This window comes from Oreochromis niloticus, linkage group LG6, assembly GCF_001858045.2.
Source record: "Oreochromis niloticus isolate F11D_XX linkage group LG6, O_niloticus_UMD_NMBU, whole genome shotgun sequence".
NCBI lineage: Eukaryota > Metazoa > Chordata > Actinopteri > Cichliformes > Cichlidae > Oreochromis > Oreochromis niloticus.
In genome coordinates this window covers 2,379,887-2,402,750 of record NC_031971.2, presented here as the reverse complement: position 1 = coordinate 2,402,750, position 22,864 = coordinate 2,379,887, and the positions used below count along the sequence as shown (strand labels likewise).

The 22,864-nt window shown below is 42.6% G+C and overlaps 1 protein-coding gene across 12 annotated transcripts in view; it reads left to right on the top strand.

The window, feature by feature from the left end:
- Window positions 1-20,973, top strand: part of tenm3 (teneurin transmembrane protein 3) — an 869,227-nt gene extending 848,254 nt beyond the window's left edge. For all 12 annotated transcript variants that reach the window (XM_025908309.1, XM_025908318.1, XM_025908317.1 and 9 more), the window contains 11 exons: window positions 3,776-3,973; window positions 4,074-4,133; window positions 4,438-4,782; window positions 5,972-6,216; window positions 6,296-6,477; window positions 6,795-6,997; window positions 7,590-7,700; window positions 7,815-7,957; window positions 8,044-8,168; window positions 17,118-17,248; window positions 18,595-20,973. In XM_025908309.1, the coding sequence (XP_025764094.1) occupies window positions 3,776-3,973; window positions 4,074-4,133; window positions 4,438-4,782; window positions 5,972-6,216; window positions 6,296-6,477; window positions 6,795-6,997; window positions 7,590-7,700; window positions 7,815-7,957; window positions 8,044-8,168; window positions 17,118-17,248; window positions 18,595-19,350 (2,499 nt within the window). In that variant the 3' untranslated portion in view covers window positions 19,351-20,973. The remainder of the gene's footprint in view (window positions 1-3,775; window positions 3,974-4,073; window positions 4,134-4,437; window positions 4,783-5,971; window positions 6,217-6,295; window positions 6,478-6,794; window positions 6,998-7,589; window positions 7,701-7,814; window positions 7,958-8,043; window positions 8,169-17,117; window positions 17,249-18,594) is intronic.
- The last annotated feature ends 1,891 nt before the right edge of the window (window positions 20,974-22,864 follow it).

The following is a 22,864-nucleotide window of genomic DNA, read 5'->3' as shown; positions in this document are numbered from 1 at the left end:
TTAAGAACGCTGGCTGTCAACAGAGCTGTCGACAGACTTCAGCGCGGGCTTCTCACGACGTCAGGACTCGATGAGGTTTTCCCGTGGGGTCACACAAAAGTGTTATGTCCCATCCGGCTCGAAAGACCAAGAAATGTCAGGAGTTTTCCTGCAGTGCAACTCAGGTCGGAATAAATGACACTCAGACAGGTTTGCAAGTTAACATGCACACGGGTGAGAACTCAACGGAGACTCACACCCTGGAACAGTTGTCAGGCTTTATTTATACACAAGCATATTTGTGTAGCATGTCCTTCTCAGAGACGTACAGGAAGAGATCAAATAGAACTGTGCTGCGTGCAGGTTTCCTGTTGAGCTTGCACAGTTAGTAACATAACGGATAGCGTAACTTCTCTATTTGAGCTGAATACTAAATGAGCAAACACATCTAGAAAATAAAATGTACTTTTAAGCATAAACATAATAAAATCTTTTGACAGGTCCCCACAGCAAATCATCTCCCTCGATATCATTCTACTGATTTTCATTTTTCTTTTCTCCAGAGCATACCTCCACCTGCTCCCTACTCTTACTACAGAATTAAAATGTCATCTGTGAAGGTCATAGTCCACGGAGACCTCATTTGTCCACCTGTCCATCACCAAACAAGACGAGGCTCAGAGCTGATGTAATCCTATCCCCTTTAAAACCATCTATCTCCCCTACTGCACACCTCACCACTGTCTCACATTCCTCATACATGTCCTCCAGGGTGGAGCAGAACACAAAGCTCTCTGCCACACTTGACAAACATCATAGTTTGTTTTTTGGCATGCTGTCATAGTACACCTCATTCTGATCTACTTCTTACTTCTCCATCAACACCCTCAATAAAAACCTTTCATATAGTGTTGCTTCTTTGCTGCTTGCTGATCATCTCTTTAATCTAGCTTCAACAACTCTTTCTCATGGTTCTCATGGCTCATTAGCTTTCCTGTCATATTGGTTCCTAGAGCTCAGTACTGTGTTCTTCTTGGGCACTGGAACGATGGTGGCTGACTTAAGGCAGGATGGTACTACAGACTGTAGCAGTGAGAGGTTGAAGATGGTGGTGAAAACCTCTGCTAGTTGGTCTGCACATGCTTTAAGCACTCTACCGGCTACACCGTCAGGACCAGCTGCTTCCCTCGCGTTGACTCTGCGCAGTGTGGCTCTGACCTGGTGCTGCTCCAGCTGGATGGGAGCGTCGTCCCTCTCTGTAATGGCAGGATGGGTGATGGTGTCCCTGTTTTCTTGGTCAAAGTGGGCGAAGAAATGGTTTAGGGTGTCAGGTAAGGTGATGTCTGGGGAGTTGGTTTGTGTGCAACTGTCTTTGTAGCCAGTGAGTGTCTTGATCCCCTGCCACATGTTTCTGGAGTTCTTTGTGTTAAAGTGTTCCTCGATGCGCTGTTTGTATTTGCGCTTGGCTTCTTTTATGCCTTTAACCAGAGATTGGCGTGCCTCTTTGTAGACTTGTTGGTCTCCTGGTTTGAAGGCGTTGTCATGTGCTCTTAGTAGGGCTTTGTTGTTGTTATGCTCTCAGTACAGAAGCTGATGTATGAGAGTACGGCAGATGTGTGGCCCTCCAAGTCTGATCCTTCTGCAAATACACTCCAATTCGTGTTATCAAAACAGTCTTGTAGGGCCGTGGTGGCTTCAGTGGTCCACACTCTTACTGTTTTTTCAGATGGTTTTTGTCTTTGAATTAGAGGTTTATAAGCAGGGATCAGGGACAGAGAGAGATGATCAGAGAGTCCGAGATGAGGCAGGGTGGCCTTGTAAGCATCTGGGATGTTGGTGTAGACCTGGTCTAGTGTGTTGTTTTCCCTTGTCGGAAAGCTCACGTTTTTAAAGAATCCAGGCAGGACAGATTTCAGGTTTGCGTGGTTAAAATCTCCTGCCACGATCACAGCGCAGTCCGGGTGCGTTGTTAGCTGTTTATTAATGGAGCGCTGGAGTAGCTCCATGGCTGACTTAGCATTAGCTTGCAGCGGCACATAAACTGCTATTATTGTGATCGCTGTGAGCTCTCTCGGCAGGTAGAAGGGTCTACACTGAACCATCATGTATTCTATGTCTGGGCAGCAGTGGACGACTTTAACTGTGTTGTTGGTGCACCAGTTATTGTTTACAAACACTAGCAGACCTCCTCCGTGTTTCTTACCGGACTCTTTGTTCCTGTCCGCTCTGAACGTAGTGTGGCCCGCTAGCTCAATCGCAGTATCTGGGGTAAAAGAGTCCAGCCAAGTCTCTGTGATGATCATAACACAGTAATCCAGACAGCGTGAGGTGATCTGCAGTCGTAGCTCATCCATCTTGTTATTTAGTGACCGTGAGTTGGTGAGGAAGAGACTCGGAATAGCTGGTCCGTGTGGGTTAGCACGTAGCCTAGGCTAGCCTTCAGCCCCGCTCTCTTCCCTCTCTTCTGTTTCCTGTGCCTCTGTCGCCTACGCCACTTCAGCGGTGGTATGGTGAAATTAGAGTCGGCGACCCTCCAGATCTCAGGGGGAATTGAGTCCCAGTCATTGTCAGCAAAGGTGTGCAGGTTTTTGTGGTTTAGAACCGCAAGCAGTTCAGTTTTACTGTACTGCATATGTGCTCCTGCATATCGGAGTAAAAGTGAAACAAAAATACACAAAATAAAAAGAAAACCGCTAAGTTGAGGAGAGTGCCGGGCCGCTGCGACTGCTCGCGCAGCCATCTTGATATCAGATATTCAGTATTTATTATTTACTGTTACTGAGGCTTTTCTTGGTTGTTGCCGTGGTTTCCCTATGTTTTTTTCTTTTTGTTTGTTTTTTTTCAGCAGGTGATCAAACAGGTTTTCAGTGTCTTTTCTCTCCATTCCTCTTCTCCACTTTTTTTCTCTCTCCTTCTGTTAACTCAGCTTCCTAACTTCTCTTCTTTTCTTCGTCTTTCTCTTTCCCGTCCATCTGTTCTGATTGTAATAACTTAAAAGTACCAAAAAATAATAAAGATCAAATAAACTGTGACAATCAAGTGGACCAGTATAGCAAAGCCATAATGATCCACTTGGGAAAATAAATCTGTTGGGAATTGTTTGGGCCTTCAGACAATAATTCTGATTGCTACATTGCAACATCACCTTGCATTGATACATGTTACATCATTAAATAATAAATTACTAATGTCTAAATAAATAAAAGAATTAGAAAACGGAATTGTAAATGAATTTATTAAAACATATTTTATTGCACATTTCATTACTGAAGCGCAACATTCTTTATTTTGATGTGTGTGTCTCTTCTGCTCGTCCATACATATCCACATGACCGTGTGGATAGAAATGTATCCGATAAAATACACACATGACCAAATCAGGTGTATCTGAGCAGCATATGTGGTGTCAGTGTTCCCTGAGCACTGTGAAAAGCCACTTTGTTATTCATGTCAAACTGACTAACACACATGCAGGGGAGCTTTGCATGACCTCAGTAGGCGCAGCTCCAACAGATGGTACAAAAATATCAGGATATTTATTTGATAACATCTGATTAAACAATGCAGTGCCAGTTGTGCTTGAATGAATCTTCATGTATCTGCAGTGTGGACTGATGTGAATCTAATCTCTTTCACAGTTTCATTTCATTTACAACATTAGCACCACTTTTATTTTCTGTATAAGAAACTGTAATTCAGACATCCAATCATAAACCTCTGTGGCCTCTCACTACAGGCTGCCACACTACCAGTCAGTGTTCTGCTTCTAATTGTCCTCCTACTCTGTCTTAAACAGTCCATGGTGCTGCTGCTGCACAGCCAGCACCAGTACATCTTTGACTATGACTCAGTGGACCGCCTGTCAGCAGTCACTATGCCCAGCGTGGCTCGACACACCATGCAGACCATCCGATCCATAGGATATTACAGGAACATCTACACCCCACCAGAAAGTAACGCGTCTGTTACTGTGGATTATTCTGAAGATGGACAGGTGTGTTTTGTTTTTAACAAGTAATGGACACATGGAGTGTGATCAACTTTACTCAAAAACAGCAAAGCTAATCATTCACTGCTTTCCATCTCTTTCTTAGCTCCTGAGGGTGGCTCATCTAGGCACTGGCCGGCGTATACTGTACAAATACCGCAGACAGGTAGTTTATTTGTTTTTATGCAGTTAATTCTTCAACAAAGGTCAAAGGTTACCGTGGAGGAATGAAATGTCTGTATATGTTTAAGGTACAGTTGTCCTGTACATACAGCATGCAGCAGTGTTGTTGCAATTTCTTTCCAGCTTCAAATTTCACAGTTGCTTTTGGTCATTGAAAGTTAACCATACTGGAACCATAAAGAAACGTAGGCTGGTGATGAAGTGTGATAGGCTTAAGGAGCATCAGCAGCATCTGACATCCTGCTTGTGTCGTTACTGTAAACACTTTTTTATATTTGTCTCGTCAGAACAAGCTGGCAGAAATCCTTTACGACTCGACCAGGGTCAGCTTCACATATGACGAGACTGCTGGCGTGCTTAAGACTGTCAACCTGCAGAGCGAAGGCTTCATCTGCTCCATCCGGTACCGCCAAATTGGCCCGCTGGTTGACCGGCAAATATTCCGCTTCAGCGAGGACGGGATGGTGAACGCGCGCTTTGACTACACCTATGACAACAGTTTCAGGGTCACCAGCATGCAGGCTGTAATCAACGAGACACCGCTGCCCATCGATCTCTATCAGTTTGACGATATATCTGGGAAAGTGGAACAGTTTGGGAAGTTTGGAGTCATTTATTACGATATCAATCAGGTAATAACGGATCTTCGATACTGTTTTAACTAAAATAAGCACCTTACAGATCGGATTTGATCAGATTCTAGTAATATGGACGGGTACGGGTAAAAACAGACATTTTAGTAATCTTTTAAACTCTGTTCTTCCAAAAGATATTCCCTTTTTCGGTCTTTTGATGGTGGTGGAGAGCACCATTCCTAAATCTAGTGACTGGCAAGGCCATATCATACAAGTAACATCATTTTCATTCACATCAAACCATCTGATGATTCCTGGAAGAGACCACTCCTTATAAAGGGAGACCCAAATAATGTTATCACCCCTGCAGCATAACACATCAGTTAGATCCTTTCAGGGGCACTGACACCTAAAATACTTACGCTGATGGGACAAAACTTTGGATGTCCCCAAGAGGAAGAAAACAAGCGGGATAAGTGCATTAATCAGTGATTGATTTGGTAAATGGGCAATAAATTAAACATTTTGGGGAGGCCTGAAGCAGTATCTTATGGCAGCAGAGATCACTAAAACATTTTGAAACAGTGAGTTTTTGTGGAGCTTCATTTCGTAGTTGAGAGTTCATAGCACAGGTTTATAGGTTTGATTAGGCTGAGGTAGCTGGACATTTCAGGTCTCGCTGTGGTCCGGTGATAAGGTCTTGTAATATATTTCAGATATCTTAATTCTCCATATCAGCTTGTTTATTGTGACCTCTCAGTATTGCAGCTATTTGTGGATGTTTCTGGAAGCCTTGAAGTTAAACTGGCAGCAGACGAGCTAATAAATAGTATTTAAAGAGCAAACTAATATCCTTTCAGATCCTGAGCAGTTTGTGTCATGGCATTTGTTTCACTCGTCCCAACACCCTCAGTTACATTTAACTTTAACCACTATTATGCTTCTGGACACAGTGTTAGTCACTGAGGTATGATTTATGTGTGCCAGATGCAGCAGGTATTCTTCCCTCATCAGTACCAAGATCCCAGTCAAATGACATTTTCTCCACCCACAGCTGGAGGTTGTGTTTGTGTCTTCAAAGCAATGAAACAAAACCCCACCTGAAGCAGGGCAGGGCTGTTCAGATGTCCTGTGCAATCTCAGTCATGTGCAGTTTTTGTAGTGTGTCTGCTGAAGTCTGATCAGCAGGGCTTTGGGTCCTTGCTGAAGTGTAACAGTAGATCTTCTGTCTGCACATCATTCCCAGATTATCTCCACAGCGGTAATGACCTACACAAAACACTTTGACCAGCACGGCCGCATTAAGGAGATCCAGTATGAGATTTTCAGGTCACTGATGTACTGGATCACCATTCAGTATGACAACATGGGCCGAGTGACAAAGCGTGAAATCAAGATTGGGCCATTTGCTAACACAACCAAATATGGTTATGAATATGATGTCGATGGACAGCTGCAGACCGTCTCCCTCAATGAGAAGATGATGTGGAGGTAGGATCACAGCATTAAAAAAAGAACAATAACACTGATGCCAAATAATAATTAACGATTATACTTTCTGTCCTTTCAGATATAATTACGATCTGAACGGGAATCTGCATCTGCTGAACCCTGGGAACAGCGGGCGTTTAACCCCTCTGCGCTACGATCTGAGGGACAGAATCACTCGACTGGGAGATGTTCAGTATAGGCTGGATGAAGACGGTTTCCTCAGACAGAGAGGAGCTGAGATATTTGAATACAACTCCAAAGGTTTGCACAGTTTATGCGACCAACAGACACAGCAGAAAGTGGCACAGTAGTGTTCATCCTCATGAAGTTGACTGTGCTAGAACAATTTAAATGATTACCCAAATCAAACGTGTAGAAAAATGTAATAATCAAGACAGAAGTTTACAAATTGTGCCATAGACCGCCTGATCACATCCTGAGCAGTCAAAGTTCACTTCTAAAAAGGAAAACCTGCTCTTTATCTCTAACCCTAAAGATAGTCATACATGCACTGAACATGTGCACTTTTTCCTTTTCCCTTATAAAAGACAACAACATCAGTATTTTTTTTACAACAGGCCTACTAGTTCGTGTCTACAGCAAAGCAGCCAGCTGGACCATCCAGTACCGTTATGACGGCTTGGGTCGGCGAGTGGCATCTAGAAACAGCCTGGGCCAGCACTTGCAGTTCTTCTATGCGGACCTGAACTATCCCACCAGGATAACCCACGTCTACAACCACTCCAGCTCTGAGATCACATCCTTTTACTATGATCTGCAGGTACACACTGAAAGAGTCATTTGGCTCACGGCGGTGCTTTTGCTAAAGTTAGAAGGCCAGTTAAAAAAAATCAAACTCTCTTCTGTGTCTCGTGCTAGAAGCAGGCAAGACACTTAGTGCTGTACTTTTGATTTATGACAGTCTGGTTACAGCAGGTTTCTCTCCAGTGAGCATATGGAAAAAAGTGACAAGACAGAGAGAGGAGTTTCTCCCTGTAATGTATTTAGTTATTCTGCTAAAGCTAATGGTTCACTAGTTGAGGCATCTATAACAATGCAGCTGACCGTGTTTACATATCTTTGTGGGGACCAACAGCCATTAAGGGGACAAAATCCCAGTTTTCCGACTCAAAATGTGGTTTTAGTGTCAGGGTAACAATTCGGTCATAGTTAGGTTTAGGCATTCATTTTTCATGGTTGGGGTTAGCGGCATGATCTCAATTAGATGTCTCCACAAAGATGTGAAAACACGGTGTGTGTGCACCCCATAGGTGTGGATTATTTAGATTAGTTGTTAATTTACAGAACTGCATATCACAGCATGATAAGCAGGTTTATTATTGTTAAATTCAGTTGTGGTTATTTGTGCACAGGGCCATGTTTTTGCCATGGAGATCAGCAGCGGAGAAGAGTTTTATATTGCATGTGATAACACTGGGACTCCACTGGCTGTCTTCAGTAACAATGGGCTCCTGCTTAAACAGGTACGCATGTTTGTCATACTGGAACAAAAGGCTTCAGCATGTGACTTTATTTATTAGAACTGCCGTGTTTCTTCATATCTGATGCAATTAATAGATCTTTGTGTGTGTGTGCAGGTGCAATACACAGCGTATGGTGAAGTTTACTTTGACTCCAACCCAGACTTTGTGTTGGTAATTGGTTTCCATGGAGGTCTGTATGATCCTTTGACGCGGTTGCTTCATTTTGGAGACAGAGATTATGACATTCCTGCGGGAAGGTAGGCAGTCTGACACTTGTCCAGCACAAGTATAACAGGTGACTGTAATGGTGTCAAGTGTAAGCAGAGCATGTCTGTGTTTTAAGGTGGACCACTCCTGACATCAGCACATGGACACGTGTTGGTAAAGACCCTCAGCCCTTTAACCTGTACATGTTCCAAGGTAACAACCCCATCAGCAAGATCCACCAGGTCAAAGAATATGTCACAGGTAACAGAGCGATTTAGACTTGTTTAAGCAGAGCCACTTCTTTTTTTTGACGTTTTCAATCCATGTGTGTATTATCTATTGCTTTAAGGTCACATAACTCGTGGAATAATTCCTGACATTATGCTAGTGTATGCTACACTACTCGAGAAATCATTTTCATGTTCTGTTTCATCAGATAAATAAATAAGTCAAGTTTATTTAGCATTATTTAACTTTTCAGTTAAATGAAGAAAGTTAAATGATGTACTAGCAATACAAAATCAAGTTAAGACATAGAAACAGAGGTTCCTGAGATATTTAAAAGTAGAATAGTTTCAGGCCCTTCCTCTGTGAAACCAGCTGGACCAGGTGACCCTGAATCCTCGCTTAGTTATGCTGCAATAGACTAGACAGCGGGGGGCTTCCCATGATGCACTGAGTGTTTTTTTCTTAATTCACCCTATTTCACCATGTGTTCATACTCCTCTCTGCATTAATCACAGCATGTCTTTTGTCTAGCCTCCCTCCCGTCACCCCCGTCGGTCTGGGCAGATGGCTGCCCCACTATGAGTGTGTCAGAGGTTTCTTCCTGTGCAAAGGGAGTTTTTCCTTCCCACTGTCACCAAAGTGATCGCTCATAGGGTCACCTGATTGTTGGGTTTCGTCTGGGTTATTGTAGGGGTCTTCTTATGATATTAAGTGCCTTGAGGTAGGGCTGGGCGATATGGCCTAAAATACATATTGCGGTGTAATTTGAAGCATGTGCAGTAACAGTATATATTGCGATATATTCTTCTGTATATAGATAGATATATTTGTGTGTGTGTGTGTTGGGTCTAAACTCAGACCCCGCTGTATCCAGGACTTATTCCCGTGAAAGAAAAACAAGGCAACAGCGATCGATCATTTACTTGCAAGGGAGGCCTCGTCGGTATCTCAGCTCATTACGAATGACCCCGACGATGGCCTCCTCTCGGTGCCAGTTCATCACAGCAAGGCAACGCCCACATGGTTCTAAGACAAGGCATTGTATGTATATGTGTGAACTTCTGTATGTATGTAAGAATGTGTGTGTGTGTGTGTGTGTGTGTGTGTGTGTGTGTGTGTGACCTCCTGCTGGGCAGGAAGCTTACATCAAAAAGACCTTCACAAGGATGTGTCTGTAATAAAAGACTACAGCCCCCCACCCAGAGCCTCGAAAGGCTGGGGAGGGGGACAGTTCCTTTCATCACAGAGTTAAAACAATGTAGAGATGGTAAGCATAAAAATGACAACATTTAACAATTCACTTTTCACATTTCCCTCCTGTTATGTTATTTTTATGCTCCAAATTATTCCTATGTAGTATATTCTGTAAGGCGCTATATAAATACAGGCCATTTACCATTTACCATTCTCAGCCATACATCTCTTGCTTAACATTTTCAGCGCAGGCGTCATTTATACACAGGCTTCTGTCATGCCATTCATTTCAATCAGTTCATATTGTTGTAAAAGTACATAATTAACAAATGTATTAGAAATCATTTTAGTTAGCATTGATCTTATACAAGGGAAAATGCATCCTATACATAAGCAAATCAATGTCAACAGTCCAAAAACAGGAATTAATATTTTCAAAAGAAGATGCCACCAAGGACCAGACATTAACCAAGCTCTCCAGCCTTGTGGTGCATCTACTCCTGTCGTGCGATTCATCATGCATTTCTGCAAGTAAACAACTGAATGTAACAGTCAAACAAGAATAATCAACATTCTCAAAAATCATATGTCACTACAATCCAACTGTATACAGACATAGACATTCACACGCATCAGTTGACTTTATCGTTTGTCCATGTGGCTCTCAGCTAACTTCAAAGCTGTAGCCTGGTCAACACCCTTCTTTATGACTCCTATCAATCCCCCCAGATCTTTTCACTATAGGCATCCTGTGGGGGTTAGAGTCAACTGGTGAATTATCTGCATTTACAACTCTTCTCCTGTCCTGTTGTCACCACAGGAAAAGCTTTGTAAAGGAAATTGGATCAAGCTGTTTTGATCTTCTTGGCTCAAAGCCTCAACCAGCTTAGAGAAGTGTTCATGATGTAAATGTAGACAAAAGGCTTCTCTGTTTACATCCTTCTTGCAGAGGACACAAAGAATAGGCGACGTTGCTCAGATTTCATGATAAATCTCCAACTTGGACTAATCCATTGCCTTCATACACATAGGTAACTGGCCTATTTCCAGTTCGTTTAGTTGTTCAATGTCCTGCAGCGAGTCAGATACTTGGAGTCAGACTAGCAGGTCTGTCGTACCAGAGCAGTTCATCTTCCCAGCTACTGGTGAACCAACCTTCCACTCAGGTTCAGAGGAGTTGAAAAGTTGGCAGTGTTCCAAGTACGTTTACTCCTGGATGTGTTGCTAAGGCAACCAAACAACTGTCTCGCTCTCAGTGATGCTATATGGCCACAGTCCAGAAGAATGTGTAGCCAGTGGCATCACAAGCATAACCATTGGTCTCGTTCTTTATGTGAGCGGTTGTGTTCACAAACTGCCACCAGTAGTTGTTGAAACCCCATGCGGACATTGGGTGTGGTTTGCTCTGTCCCAGTGCGCTCCTGTCATCCCACTCTGGGTCCACAGGCACAAGAAGGCGCACAGCACATTCCCAGCCATTCTGATGAGTACCTGTGGCTCAGTTGGTTTCTTCGCTGGATTGAGACGAGGGGCCCTGGAGGCTTCCCCCCCCTTTGTACCCGGTCTTCCTGCCACTTACCCCGAGCTGGCCTGGATGTGTGTCACCTTCTTGCAGTGCGCTTGATGTATCCAAGTGTTCCTTTCAGCGATCTTCACTGCTGTGGTCGTTGTCAGCAGCACCTGATAGGGACCTTCCCACCGTGGACTGGACCAGCACTTCCTCTCCATGGCCTTATCAACATCCAATCTCCAGACTTCAGACTCTGCTCCTGCGGAGAAACAGAATCATCTGGCAGATCATTTGTTCTCAAGACTTCTTTACTTTTAAACATTGTAAGCATCTAATCTGCTAATATGCTCTCTCTTCTGCTCTCCTATCATCACTACAGAAGACTAGAACTCTAAATGCTCTAACATATATAATCTCAAAGAGTCAGACCATTCTCTATTGGAGTAATCCTCATGTACATTCATATACATCTTAACTAATTCTATACAGTTTAACCATGTCCTGCCTGTCTCTTCCATTGACTTCCTGAGTCTTAACTTTACTGTTCCATTAGTTCTCTCTACCTGCAAAAAATTTTTTTAAAACGTATTTAATCCTAGAGTATAAACTACTGCTGCCATCATCTTCTCCCTCCTGTTGCGACATGGCATGGCCCATGGCTCAAAATAGCAGCAGTCTTATACAAATTCTTAGGCAGTATTGGTTCATCGCACAGACAATAACACCATCCTGCAAGCTCGCTCCTTCCGTAAGTCACAACTGTTTTCCTGCTACTGCAGGAAGTGAGTGGGCCTGCATGTCTGCCAGTGCATCTCGCATAATAGCCAACGTCTGCTGGTGTTGCACTGCTAAAATGTTAACACCATGTGCTCCTAAAGCTGCCTCTCTTGCGATCTTATCTGCAAAAGCATTCTCTAATGCAACTGGATCTTTCCCTCACATGTGGGAGGGATGTGCTGCACATTTACAAATGGCAATTCTACTGGGTAATAACTCTGCCTCCAGCAGATTTTGCAACAGTTTGGCGTATTCTACAGGTTTCCCTGTAGAGGCTGTCACACCTCGTCTCACCCACTGCACTACAAAGAAATGTAATGTAGCAAATGTATATTGGCTATCAGTGTATATTGTCTCTCTGCAGCTTTACACGCTTCCGTTAAAGCTACTATCTCTGCTGCTTAAGCAGATATGAAACATGCTAGTCGTCCTGCACAGATAACTTTCTCACTATCTACTACAGTAAAACCTGTTTCAGTCTGTCCCTCGGCTGTTGTAAAACTCAACCCATCAACAAACCAAACCTTTCCCTCAACGAGTGGCACATCTGTTAAGTCATCCCTCGGCTTACACTACGTTTCCACGTGGTCTCTACACTCATGAGAAGTGCCCTCTTCTTTCATTGGCAAAAAGGGTTGATGGATTCAGAATTGTGCACCACTTATGGTTATGTATGGTTATGAGAGTAACAGTAACATTAAAGACAAGCGTCTTGTAGGTGACAGAAATGTAATTTTAGTCTGCAGTAGTAAAACATCGACCTCGTGTGGAACTAACAGTGTCAAAAAGGTGAAATGAACTATTTCCTGAAACATTGTACAGCTTAAGCTGCTGCACATACTGATCTCACGCATGGAGGTAAAGCACAAGCAACTAGAGCTAATCTGTTAGGATAGTAAGTTACTGGCTTCACTTGTGGAAAAAGTGCTGTTAGTTATTTCACAGTCACCTGGCATTTGTGCTGTTCACAGAACCACAAGTCCATCGCTGGACCTCCTCTTCGCTGTCACTCATGGAGCCTGGCACGCTCCCTCAGGTTCTCATGTTCCAACGCTGCTGAAGATTTAAGGCAGAGCACGTCGTACACCTTAGTTGTCTTCCTCAACGTCAACGTCGAAACTCTTTCATTTTATTTAAGATTTTGCTGTGCAGAGTCTCCTCATGATGATCCTTTGGAAGCTCAGTAGCACAGCTCTCTGTGCTGAAGCTGATCTCTGATCCTCCTGAAGACTCTCTCCTGGCCTCAGCTTCCATCTTGTGGACGATCCTCTCAGCCACTCCTTCTCGTCATGGCACCTCACGACATCTACAAATTAAAAAAATGACACTCCTCTCGCCACATGGCTTCCGCCATGTGTCAACTCCCCAATGAGACATGTACAAGAATGTTGCACAGTCTCCCTAAAACAATCTCCAGGGTTTGTCCCTTGGAGCAGCTTCACTCCAACCTGTAACCCTGTGTAAAAACATCAGTCAGCAGTTAAATGTTTAGATTGTTTAACTCCCAGCTCCACAAAGTCTTTAAGTTAAAACATCTTCACATTTGCCACCAACTGCAACTCATAAGTGTAATAAAGTATTCAGCATCACAGAGACAAGTATCATTGCAGGTTCATTCTAAACTCATTAAACTCCTACTTTTTCCCATAATTTGTTCCAAATCATTTAACATCTCAACATCATTCCACATTGTAATCAGTGACTTTCCATAAGTTTGTCACTCATCATAAGCCCATCAGTGGTCAGATAATGAGCCCCATGTAACTATTCTGTAACCACTGCACATCTGTTCAATTGTGACTTGTCTGTCTGTGCTGAATCCTTTACAAACACTCATAAAGAAAAACAAACATTAGCCAAACACACGGATCATCCTGGTGGTCAGGCGTCGGCCATCCAGATTCCAGAGGTGCTGTAAAAGGTCATAAAGTTAACACTCTGCTGTAAAAGAAGCAACACTGGTTTCAAACACAGTATGTCTCAAACTGTATTCACTTTCTCCCCTGTAACATTCACATTTTCTCCAACATTTCCTCAACAACACAGTGTAATTTCATCACCAACATATAGCCTGTAACCACAGTTTTCTTCACACGAAATTTCAGTAATCCTGTGATAGAAAAACATCATTAAGTTGTGTCCTGCTGTAAATCACATGATCAAATCACATGATCAACCATCTGTTGTAGAAAAGAAATGTAGATGTTAGCGCTGCACATTTGTATACACTCTTTCTCACAGTGATGTCTGTGAGCAACACAAGGTAGTGAATAACACACCCATGGTAAATTCACAGACACAGAAAAATTTAAACTAAAAACATTAAATTTGCAGAGTTCACATAGTCATGTGACCCAAGTTTCCTCCCGTGGTCTCCTTCTGCTCCTGCAACAAGAGACACACACAGAGATACATCCACACCTTTGTCAGGTGGGGGTTAACTTCACACAACAGTGTTAAGTCAGTCAGTCTTGTCAGCTTTTACCAGTCAGTCAGTTCCCCATTTATTTAAAATTCTTACTCATTCACTCAGCGATTCTTTCTTTTGCTGATAGTGGAAATTATCGTCGCATTTCGTTTCCACGCTCAGCAAAACCGACGACACTTCAAAAAAAAAAGAATTTAGACTCGTTGAATCCTTTTGGACAGGAACTTGTTTCCTAATTGTTCCAATAAGTGACTTTCCCCTGAGCCCATTTTAATTTTGGAGAAGCTCACTTTGCAACCGTTTGCAACAAGGTGTTGCGTAGTTCTTCCTATTAATGTTCAGATCTGCTTAGATGATTAAAAAAAAATTATCAAACGAAACCTTCGGTGCACCATGAAAGTAACAAAATAAAAAGAAAAGAAAGAAAATAAAGGAAAGCAAAGGAAAGAAAGGCCTTGTTAAGTCATGGCACGTGTTCTTCCTGCCAGGGGGATAAATCATAACAACCCATTTGGCAGGCTCAACTTAGTAACAAAAGACAAATCAACAGCCAGTTTAATCTCAAACATTCATCCAATCAGCCACACACAACATACAGCATAACCCTGTTGTCTCATCACATAATAAGTTTCTTCTCATGTAACCAAATGTGTGCCATGGTAAAACTTCTTCACACACCAGAAACGCACAATCAGCTCACTCAGCTCACTCATTTAAGACCCCTCATCAGCATTCTGTTTTACTCTATGATGCAGTCATCTGTCCTCCTATAATATTCAGTCCACTAGTCTATGTATCACTTTCATCTTACTAGTGACTTGGATGAGATGACAAACAGAATCTCATGCTTAAGATGCTGTCTGGTCTTCATGAGTATCATTGTATGTGTATATGCATGTAGGGTTAGTATAGTTAATGCATTTTCTGTATGTTTTTGTGTTCCTCTCATCACATTTTCATTATTCTCATCACTGCTTAAAACAACACACATCTCTCTCTCTGGTTTTTAACAGAGAATAGCATTACAGCTGTTTCAGGCTGAGAATCACCAAACACTCTTCATGCTATCATTCACCAACACAACTATTTTATCTCTTTTTGTCCGCTGGGCAGGTGACCTGCAGAATCATGTCTGCCCCAGCTGGATACCTTTTCACACACACCGTGACGTCAGACACACTCACACTCACTTCTGCTTAGAGCACAATTTCACTTCATTCTTCAACGATCCACACACCACGTGCTGCCCAATAAATACTTTGCAGTGTATTTCATCCTCTTTCAAGGCAGACTTACTCAGTTTAGTCTCCATTACAAGACAACAATCAGCCACACTCACGCAGACCACGTCTGGCCCACACACACACAAAATAGGCCTATCGCTTGCGTCTACACACACAGCTTTCATGGACCTGCGTCCTAAACGCACAGTCCAACGCACTCCCGTGCTCGCATGAAACCGCGCAGCTATGGAGCCGTTTCTTTAGTAGCCTACGACCTTCCCGCACGGCTGGCGCACTCCCGTACCTGCGAGAAACCGCACGGTCACGTAGCCGCTCTCTATTGTTTTAGGTTCACGTGAAACCGTGCAACCAGCGCTCCCCTGGACCTGCATCTGCACGCGCAGTCTCAGTGACGCATAAGGCCTTTTCTACTCACTGTTCGTGTTGTTTTCGTTCATGGGAAGAGTCTCTGGTTCCCGTCAATTGCCATCCATCCCGAGGGGAGTTCAGGCGCAAACTCTCCGGCCTGGTAACAAAGTAAAGTACCAGGGCTTTCATCAATCGTCCCAGACGATGGCTGCTAGCAGACTGTGGTGGCGTCCTCTCCCTCTCCTCGGTGAATGCGATGTATTAGGCTCTGGCTCCGAAGGACCAAATAAATGTTGGGTCTAAACTCAGACCCCGCTGTATCCAGGACTTATTCCCGTGAAAGAAAAACAAGGCAACAGTGATCGATCATTTACTTGCAAGGGAGGCCTCGTCGGTATCTCAGCTCATTACGAATGACCCCGACGATGGCCTCCTCTCGCTGCCAGTTCATCACAGCAAGGCAACGCCCACATGGTTCTAAGACAAGGCATTGTATGTATATGTGTGAACTTCTGTATGTATGTAAGAATGTGTGTGTGTGTGTGTGTGTGTGTGTGTGTGACCTCCTGCTGGGCAGGAAGCTTACATCAAAAAGACCTTCACAAGGATGTGTCGATGTGTAATAAAAGACTACAGCCCCCCACCCAGAGCCTCGAAAGGCTGGGGAGGGGGACAGTGGAATTCCTTTCATCACAGAGTTAAAACAATGTAGAGATGGTAAGCATAAAAATGACAACATTTAACAATTCACTTTAACAGTGTGTGTGTGTCAAAATGACTGAAAAGTATAGAATGCTATTTTAATAAAATTTTAATAAAGTAAAATATCAATAAAACACAAAGTTCTGCTGGTGTGTAGGGCCACCATTTTTCTTTCCACTTGACTGACTGGGTGTTTGCGGAAGGTGCAGTTATTGGCTTTCCTCATATTCCAAAATGTGCTTTGATTTTAAAGTGATGAAATAAATTACTTGTATTCCCCATCTTCGCCATTACTGTCGCCCGGCATAATTTGCATTTGATATTTTTCTGCTCAACATCCGACTGCTTAAACCCAAACCAGGTCCATATGACCAACATCACACCGGTCTTCTTTATGAGCACCTCCTCCTCCTCCCCACCTGTAAGCTCCTTGCTTGCAGCCGCTGCCATGCTTTCGACCAAAACAGGCGCAGTTTGATGACATCATCAACATGTGCTATCGCGGTAGAGCGGTATAGTAGAAATCTCTACCGTTGGCCAAATTCATATTGTTTCTACCGTACACCGTTTATACTGCCCACCCCTACCTTGAGGCATTGTATAAGTAAAATCAAATTGAATTAATATGTTTTAAACACCAACAGAGGTTTTTCAGTTGATAAGAAGGCATAAAAATAGTTCCAGTCCCTCTGATACAGTATGATTGCTTTGCATTGTTGTTTCTGTTTCTCAGTTTCTTTTATAAATATCACTATTTCCACTCTTCTCTTTCTCTGCAGATATCAACATCTGGTTGGTCACATTTGGCTTTCATCTCCATAATGCAATCCCAGGATTCCCTATTCCGAAATTTGACCTGATACAGCCATCACTGGAGATGAAAAAGAGCCAGCTGTGGGATGACCTGCCTGTATGTATTCTAAGTGTTGTCAGATAAACTATCGAGAATTCAAACTTTGCTGATTCAAACTTTACCACTGTTGTGCTTCTGGCCACACCTGATCAGTCACAGCGGGCCTTTTGTCGTTTTCTCTGGTTGCAGCCCAGTGATAGTGAAATAAATGTCAACGAAACAGTGGTTACATTTGTGCAAATTTAATTTTTGCTTGTAATACAAACCATGATTTTTTCTTAAAATTAAACAAGTAGTTTTATTGCCTTAATCTTACCAAACAGTGTTAGAAAAACAAACTATTTTGAAAGTTAATTAAACTGAATAAATCAAATGGGTGTTATCAGTCATACATATTTGGGGTGGCTGTAGCTCAGGTGGCAGAGCAGATCAACCACTAACCAGAAGGTCAGTGGTTCGATCCCAGGCTGCTCCAGTCTGCATGCCAAATATCCTTGGGCGAGATACTAACCCCATGTGTGAATGTGTATGAATGTTAGATAATGGTGTGATTGGGTGAATGAATTAGTTGTATAAGTGCTTTGAGTGCTCCGACAGAGTAGAAAAGCGCTATATAAGAACCAGTCCATTTACCATATCACTACCTACCTAAGTGAAATAAATGAAACTGAATGATATTTGTAAATGACGGCCGAGTGTAGATGATGCTTCTGCATCAACCATATCTGGGGTGGTTTGTTCGGTACTCTTGTCACTGTTGCTGATGGCCACATACAAGACATTCTAGACCTTAATAGTTACTAATTTATATATAGTCATGCAAACATAGCATTGACAAGCAACAGAAAATAACAGAACGAGAAGAAATGAGGAATAAATTTATAGCAAAGTAATTAGTGAGACACATCCTCCCATTTAAAGAGCAAAGGAAATCAGTAGAGGATAACTGTACACATGTTGTCGGGTCATCAGCAATCACAGTCACACACTGAGAATGAGAAAAAGATGCTGATATAAAGACACTGAAGTTAACTCAGTGAGTAATACTTAAAGTGTGGACTTAATCCTGTCTTCCTCCACCCCTCCCTGAGCCTGCTTCGGCCAGAGCTTTCTCCCTGTTAAAAGGGAGTTTTTCCTTCCCACCATCACCAAGTGTTTGCTCTAGGGGGTTTTACTCTCTATTATTGTCAAGTTTTTACCTGATCATATAAAGCGCCTTGAGGCAGCAGTTGTTGTGATTTAATGCTACATAAATCAAATTGAATTGAACAGAATTTGTACAACTTGGAGCAGCAATTCAGAAACTCTGGGATCGATTGATCGATTGAGACCACACACCTAGACGCAGCAGACAATAATTTTGAGTCAAATTTTCAGACACCTTTTCTCCTTTTTCTCCACAGTCTATCTCAGGCGTCCAGCAGGAAGTGACCCGTCAGTCTCAGGCCTTTCTGTCGTTTGAGCGCATGCCTGAAATTCAGCTCAGTCGGCGACATTCAGACCACAACAAGCCTTGGCTGTGGTTTGCCACTGTCAAGTCTCTGATAGGAAAGGGAGTGATGCTCGCTGTGATCCAAGGTCGCGTTGTGACCAGTGCTCTAAACATCGCCAACGAGGACTGCATCAAAGTGGCTGCTGTCCTAAATAATGCCTTTTACCTTGAGGGCTTGCATTTCACAGTGGAGGGAAGAGACACGCACTACTTCATCAAGACCAGCCTGCCTGAGAATGACCTCAGCGCACTGCGGCTCACCTCGGGGAGGAAGTCACTAGAAAATGGAGTAAACGTCACAGTATCCCAGTCCACAACAGTAATGAACGGGAGAACACGGCGTTTTGCTGATGTGGAGCTCCAGTACGGCGCCCTGACACTTGACGTGCGTTACGGGACGACGCTGGATGAGGAGAAAGCGCGAATCCTGGAACAAGCAAGGCAGAGGGCGCTGTCGAGTGCCTGGGCCCGCGAACAACAGCGAGTGAGAGACGGAGAAGAAGGAGTACGGCTATGGACGGAGGGAGAAAAGAGGCAGCTACTAAGCAGCGGGAAGGTTTTGGGTTATGATGGTTACTACGTACTGTCTATAGAGCAGTACCCCGAGCTAGCCGACAGCGCTAACAACATCCAGTTCCTACGGCAGAGTGAGATAGGGAGGAGGTAACACGGTATTAACATAATCCAATGATCCCGCCCACTGACTGTCAGAGACTAACAAAAGTTTTTAAAAATGGATGTCAAAGACTGAAAACCAAGCCACTGAAGAGATCCCGCAATCCCTTTTTTGTGGATCAAAATGTTAAAATGGGATTTCTAGACTGATGATGTAACAATCACTTCAGTGCAGCTGACCCGAAACACGACTGCAGTTTGATGGTCTGCAAACCTGGATAAAGGTTCTTTTTTTCGGTCATGTTCTTTTTCTCTATCTCGCTTTCTCTTTTTTTCACCCGGTCGTCTGCCTTCGAACAGCTTGCACGCATGACCCCCCCATCCCCGCTGCCTTTCGTGAAAGGTGGGGGCTATAACCCGACTGCTATATTTGTGTGCTATCTAGCTATCAAACAGTGGGATGTAGAGACTCGTTCGAGCGGCCGACTGAGGATTTTACAATTAGATGAGCTTACAAGCGTTTAAACAGCTGTTAACTGTCAGTCAGTGTAATCGCCATCTGTGCATCCCTGAGAGATGTTGCAGGTGTCATATCTCTGTTTGGGTCTTAGACCTCTAGGAGCCATGTCTGTAGGCTCTATCGTGTCCATGGCTGAAGCAACTGAGTGGAACCACCGTCGTGGACTCTCTCTAAGGAGGACAGGCACAAAAAATTATACTTTGTATGAAAGTTGAAAAAAAATAAACTGATTTTCTCTTTGAGTTTTTTTCTTTATATAAACTTGCTGTTGCTTCAGACAAAAAGGGTATATGAAATTTAACAAAAACATTTTTACATAGTATTACTTATACCACTATTACTACTTTTACTGCACCATCACCACTGGAATGGACCATTATATGACCTGAACAAAGACAAACTTTGATTTGTGTTTTTACTTTAAAGCCACTCCTTCCCATTCTGTGCTCTAACAAGTTCTACAAATTTAGAGAGACCACAGTCAAATGATGTATGTGAAGAACCAGGGTGACTGTAGGGCCACCATTGTGTTTGAGTGGATGTACATTGGTCCTATAAGTCCCTGGTACCCTGGCAGCCCAGGTGTTATTCACTTTTACAAAATGTGACTCGGCCTCATAACAAATAGACCTTGTGCTTTTCTCAGTCACAGGTAGTAGTATTGCTTGCAATAGAAACATGTTATCATGGCTTTGGGTGGGAGGGGTGGGGGACAGGATTACTGTGAGTAGTAACAAATCGTTGCTTCTCCCTTTATTTTTGCTTGTTTATCTTTAAAGGGACAGTTCATTGCCATCAGTGACATTAACGAGTAATGGTAATAGATCAAAGATCGATGTGGATGTTTCTCATTGATTGTGGGTCTCTGTACTCCTTTAGAGTTTTCATTGTGCATATGTGTGTTTATAAGGTTGAAAAGTAACTTTAGTCATTTGGAAGGAAAGAGCAGGAACTTTCCACAGAGAGTTAACCTCATATGCTACCGATCTCTTTTTTTCAACGACAGTTATGACAAGTTGACAATGTTTTATGGTTTATCTTTTTTTTATTTCGGAGGTTGATAAATTCCACTTATACGTACATCAATATTAGTCTCAGAGAAAGTAATTTATGTACAGTGTTTCTACAGTAAAGAATAAAATACATTGAAACTAACGTCTTTTTTACTGTGTTTGTTCTTCACTTTCAAGGTCAGCTGCTAGCAGCGATAAGAAAAAACTGATTTACTCAAGTGCTTTTTCACGCATTACATGCTTTTTATTGCCAACATCTGAAAACATTGTAACATGACTTAATAAATAAGCCTTGGATGGGGTGGGATTTTCTACAAAAGATGTCATTGAAAATCAAATCCACTAATCACCAACACCAAGAAACATCCTGCTCCCAGCACGAACTCAAACAGAAACTGTACACAAGGACCAAAAAAACTACATTCAGGTAGTGTTTTTCAAGCAAATGCAAAACAAGAAGACCATCTAAGTCAACTCAGAAAGACTGGAACATTGTAATGGGTGCTGACCCAGCTCTTCTTTTCCCTCTAAGGTTGATCACCATCTCAGTGGTCCTCTGCGTGTTCAGAAGCAGATTATTCTGCCACTGCAGAAAATAATTTCTGTATTTCGTGCTTTGTGCTCCTCTTCCCGTCCATCAGTAATACATCTACTCCGGTCATGAGCTGAGCTTTACAAGGTAAAAAGGAATGGAGACAGAGCAGTCCCTATGGATCTCCTGCAGTGCACAAATCTGACAGAGCACTGCCCAAGTACAGTCTGTCTATAATGTTGTTGGTAATCCATGAAGTGGCGCATGTGTTTCCTGACTTTTCCGTATCTTCACTCTCAGCAGCAGCTTCTGAATTGTGTAAAATGCCCTTGAAAAATCAAAGGTTATCCTCACCTGTTAACAGTGCTGGGCAAGCTGAAAGGTGGTTTGCACATGTGCTTTGTGCAAACTATTACTGGTTCTGCTTTCACTGCTCTGAGATCAGTTACAATCTGCACTTCCTGTTTAAGACTAATCCTTTTTCAATAACTCTTAGTATTAAAAGCGCTCTTCCAGGGCAGCAGGTCTCGAAAATGAAAAATATGCATATCATATAATTCAGTCTTCATTTTTGTGATTACATATGTTTTATTTTGCATTATTGTGAAATACAAACATATATAACTATATACCATTCAGAAATTGTTTCTAGTTTTCTGTTTTTAGGTGAATTTTTTTATTCAGTATGCACAAAATGTGTGACTTTATTGGACGGCTTAATTGTTTGTGTGGAACTACTGAAAAACTCAATGTGTTTAAGAATCTTAATTCTATAACTGTTAGTGCTGACATTCTCTCAAAGTTCTAAAATAAATGCGCCTTATTTTATTTATTGTTTTAAATATTAGTGAGGAAGGGTTAGGGTCTCAGCTGTCTGAGGTAAGGGTGGCCAGGGGAAACTTCAACTTCTTTCTACCCCACGTGACAGTAATTATAAGCAGTTATGCTAACATTAGCTAGATGAGAGCCAATTAATAAAGCTCATCTGGCCATTTGGAATTGGAACATCAGGGTCATCAACGTCAGCTGGGTATTTGATTCTTTTAGAGATCTTTGGAAGATAGCAAAGTGACTCTGGACTGGATACACCACAGATATACCACAAGCTCCATAAAAGACAACAAACCAGGTTTGAATCGGAGTCCAGATGATCAGTTATGGATCTGAAACAGATCAGATCCGGTGATTTTCTAGGTCATCTGCCCGGGTCTCATTCAGATGAGTTCATGTACATCAGGCCTGGATCCAGTTTGCATCTGTTCATGTAACAGTTCATCTGGCACAGATTGATTTTGGATCCATTCATGTTGGCTTGTTGCTGTTTTTGGTGCTTCAAACAGCTGATAGCAACACTAGCTGATTATAAGGTAACATTATGTCTGCTAATGTTAGGCTTGAGTGTTATATAAAAAAACAAATCACACTTTCACACTTTTGATAAACAGTTTGATTATATTTTCACACCATATGAGAGTTTATTCACAAAGTGAGGAAGTTCAGT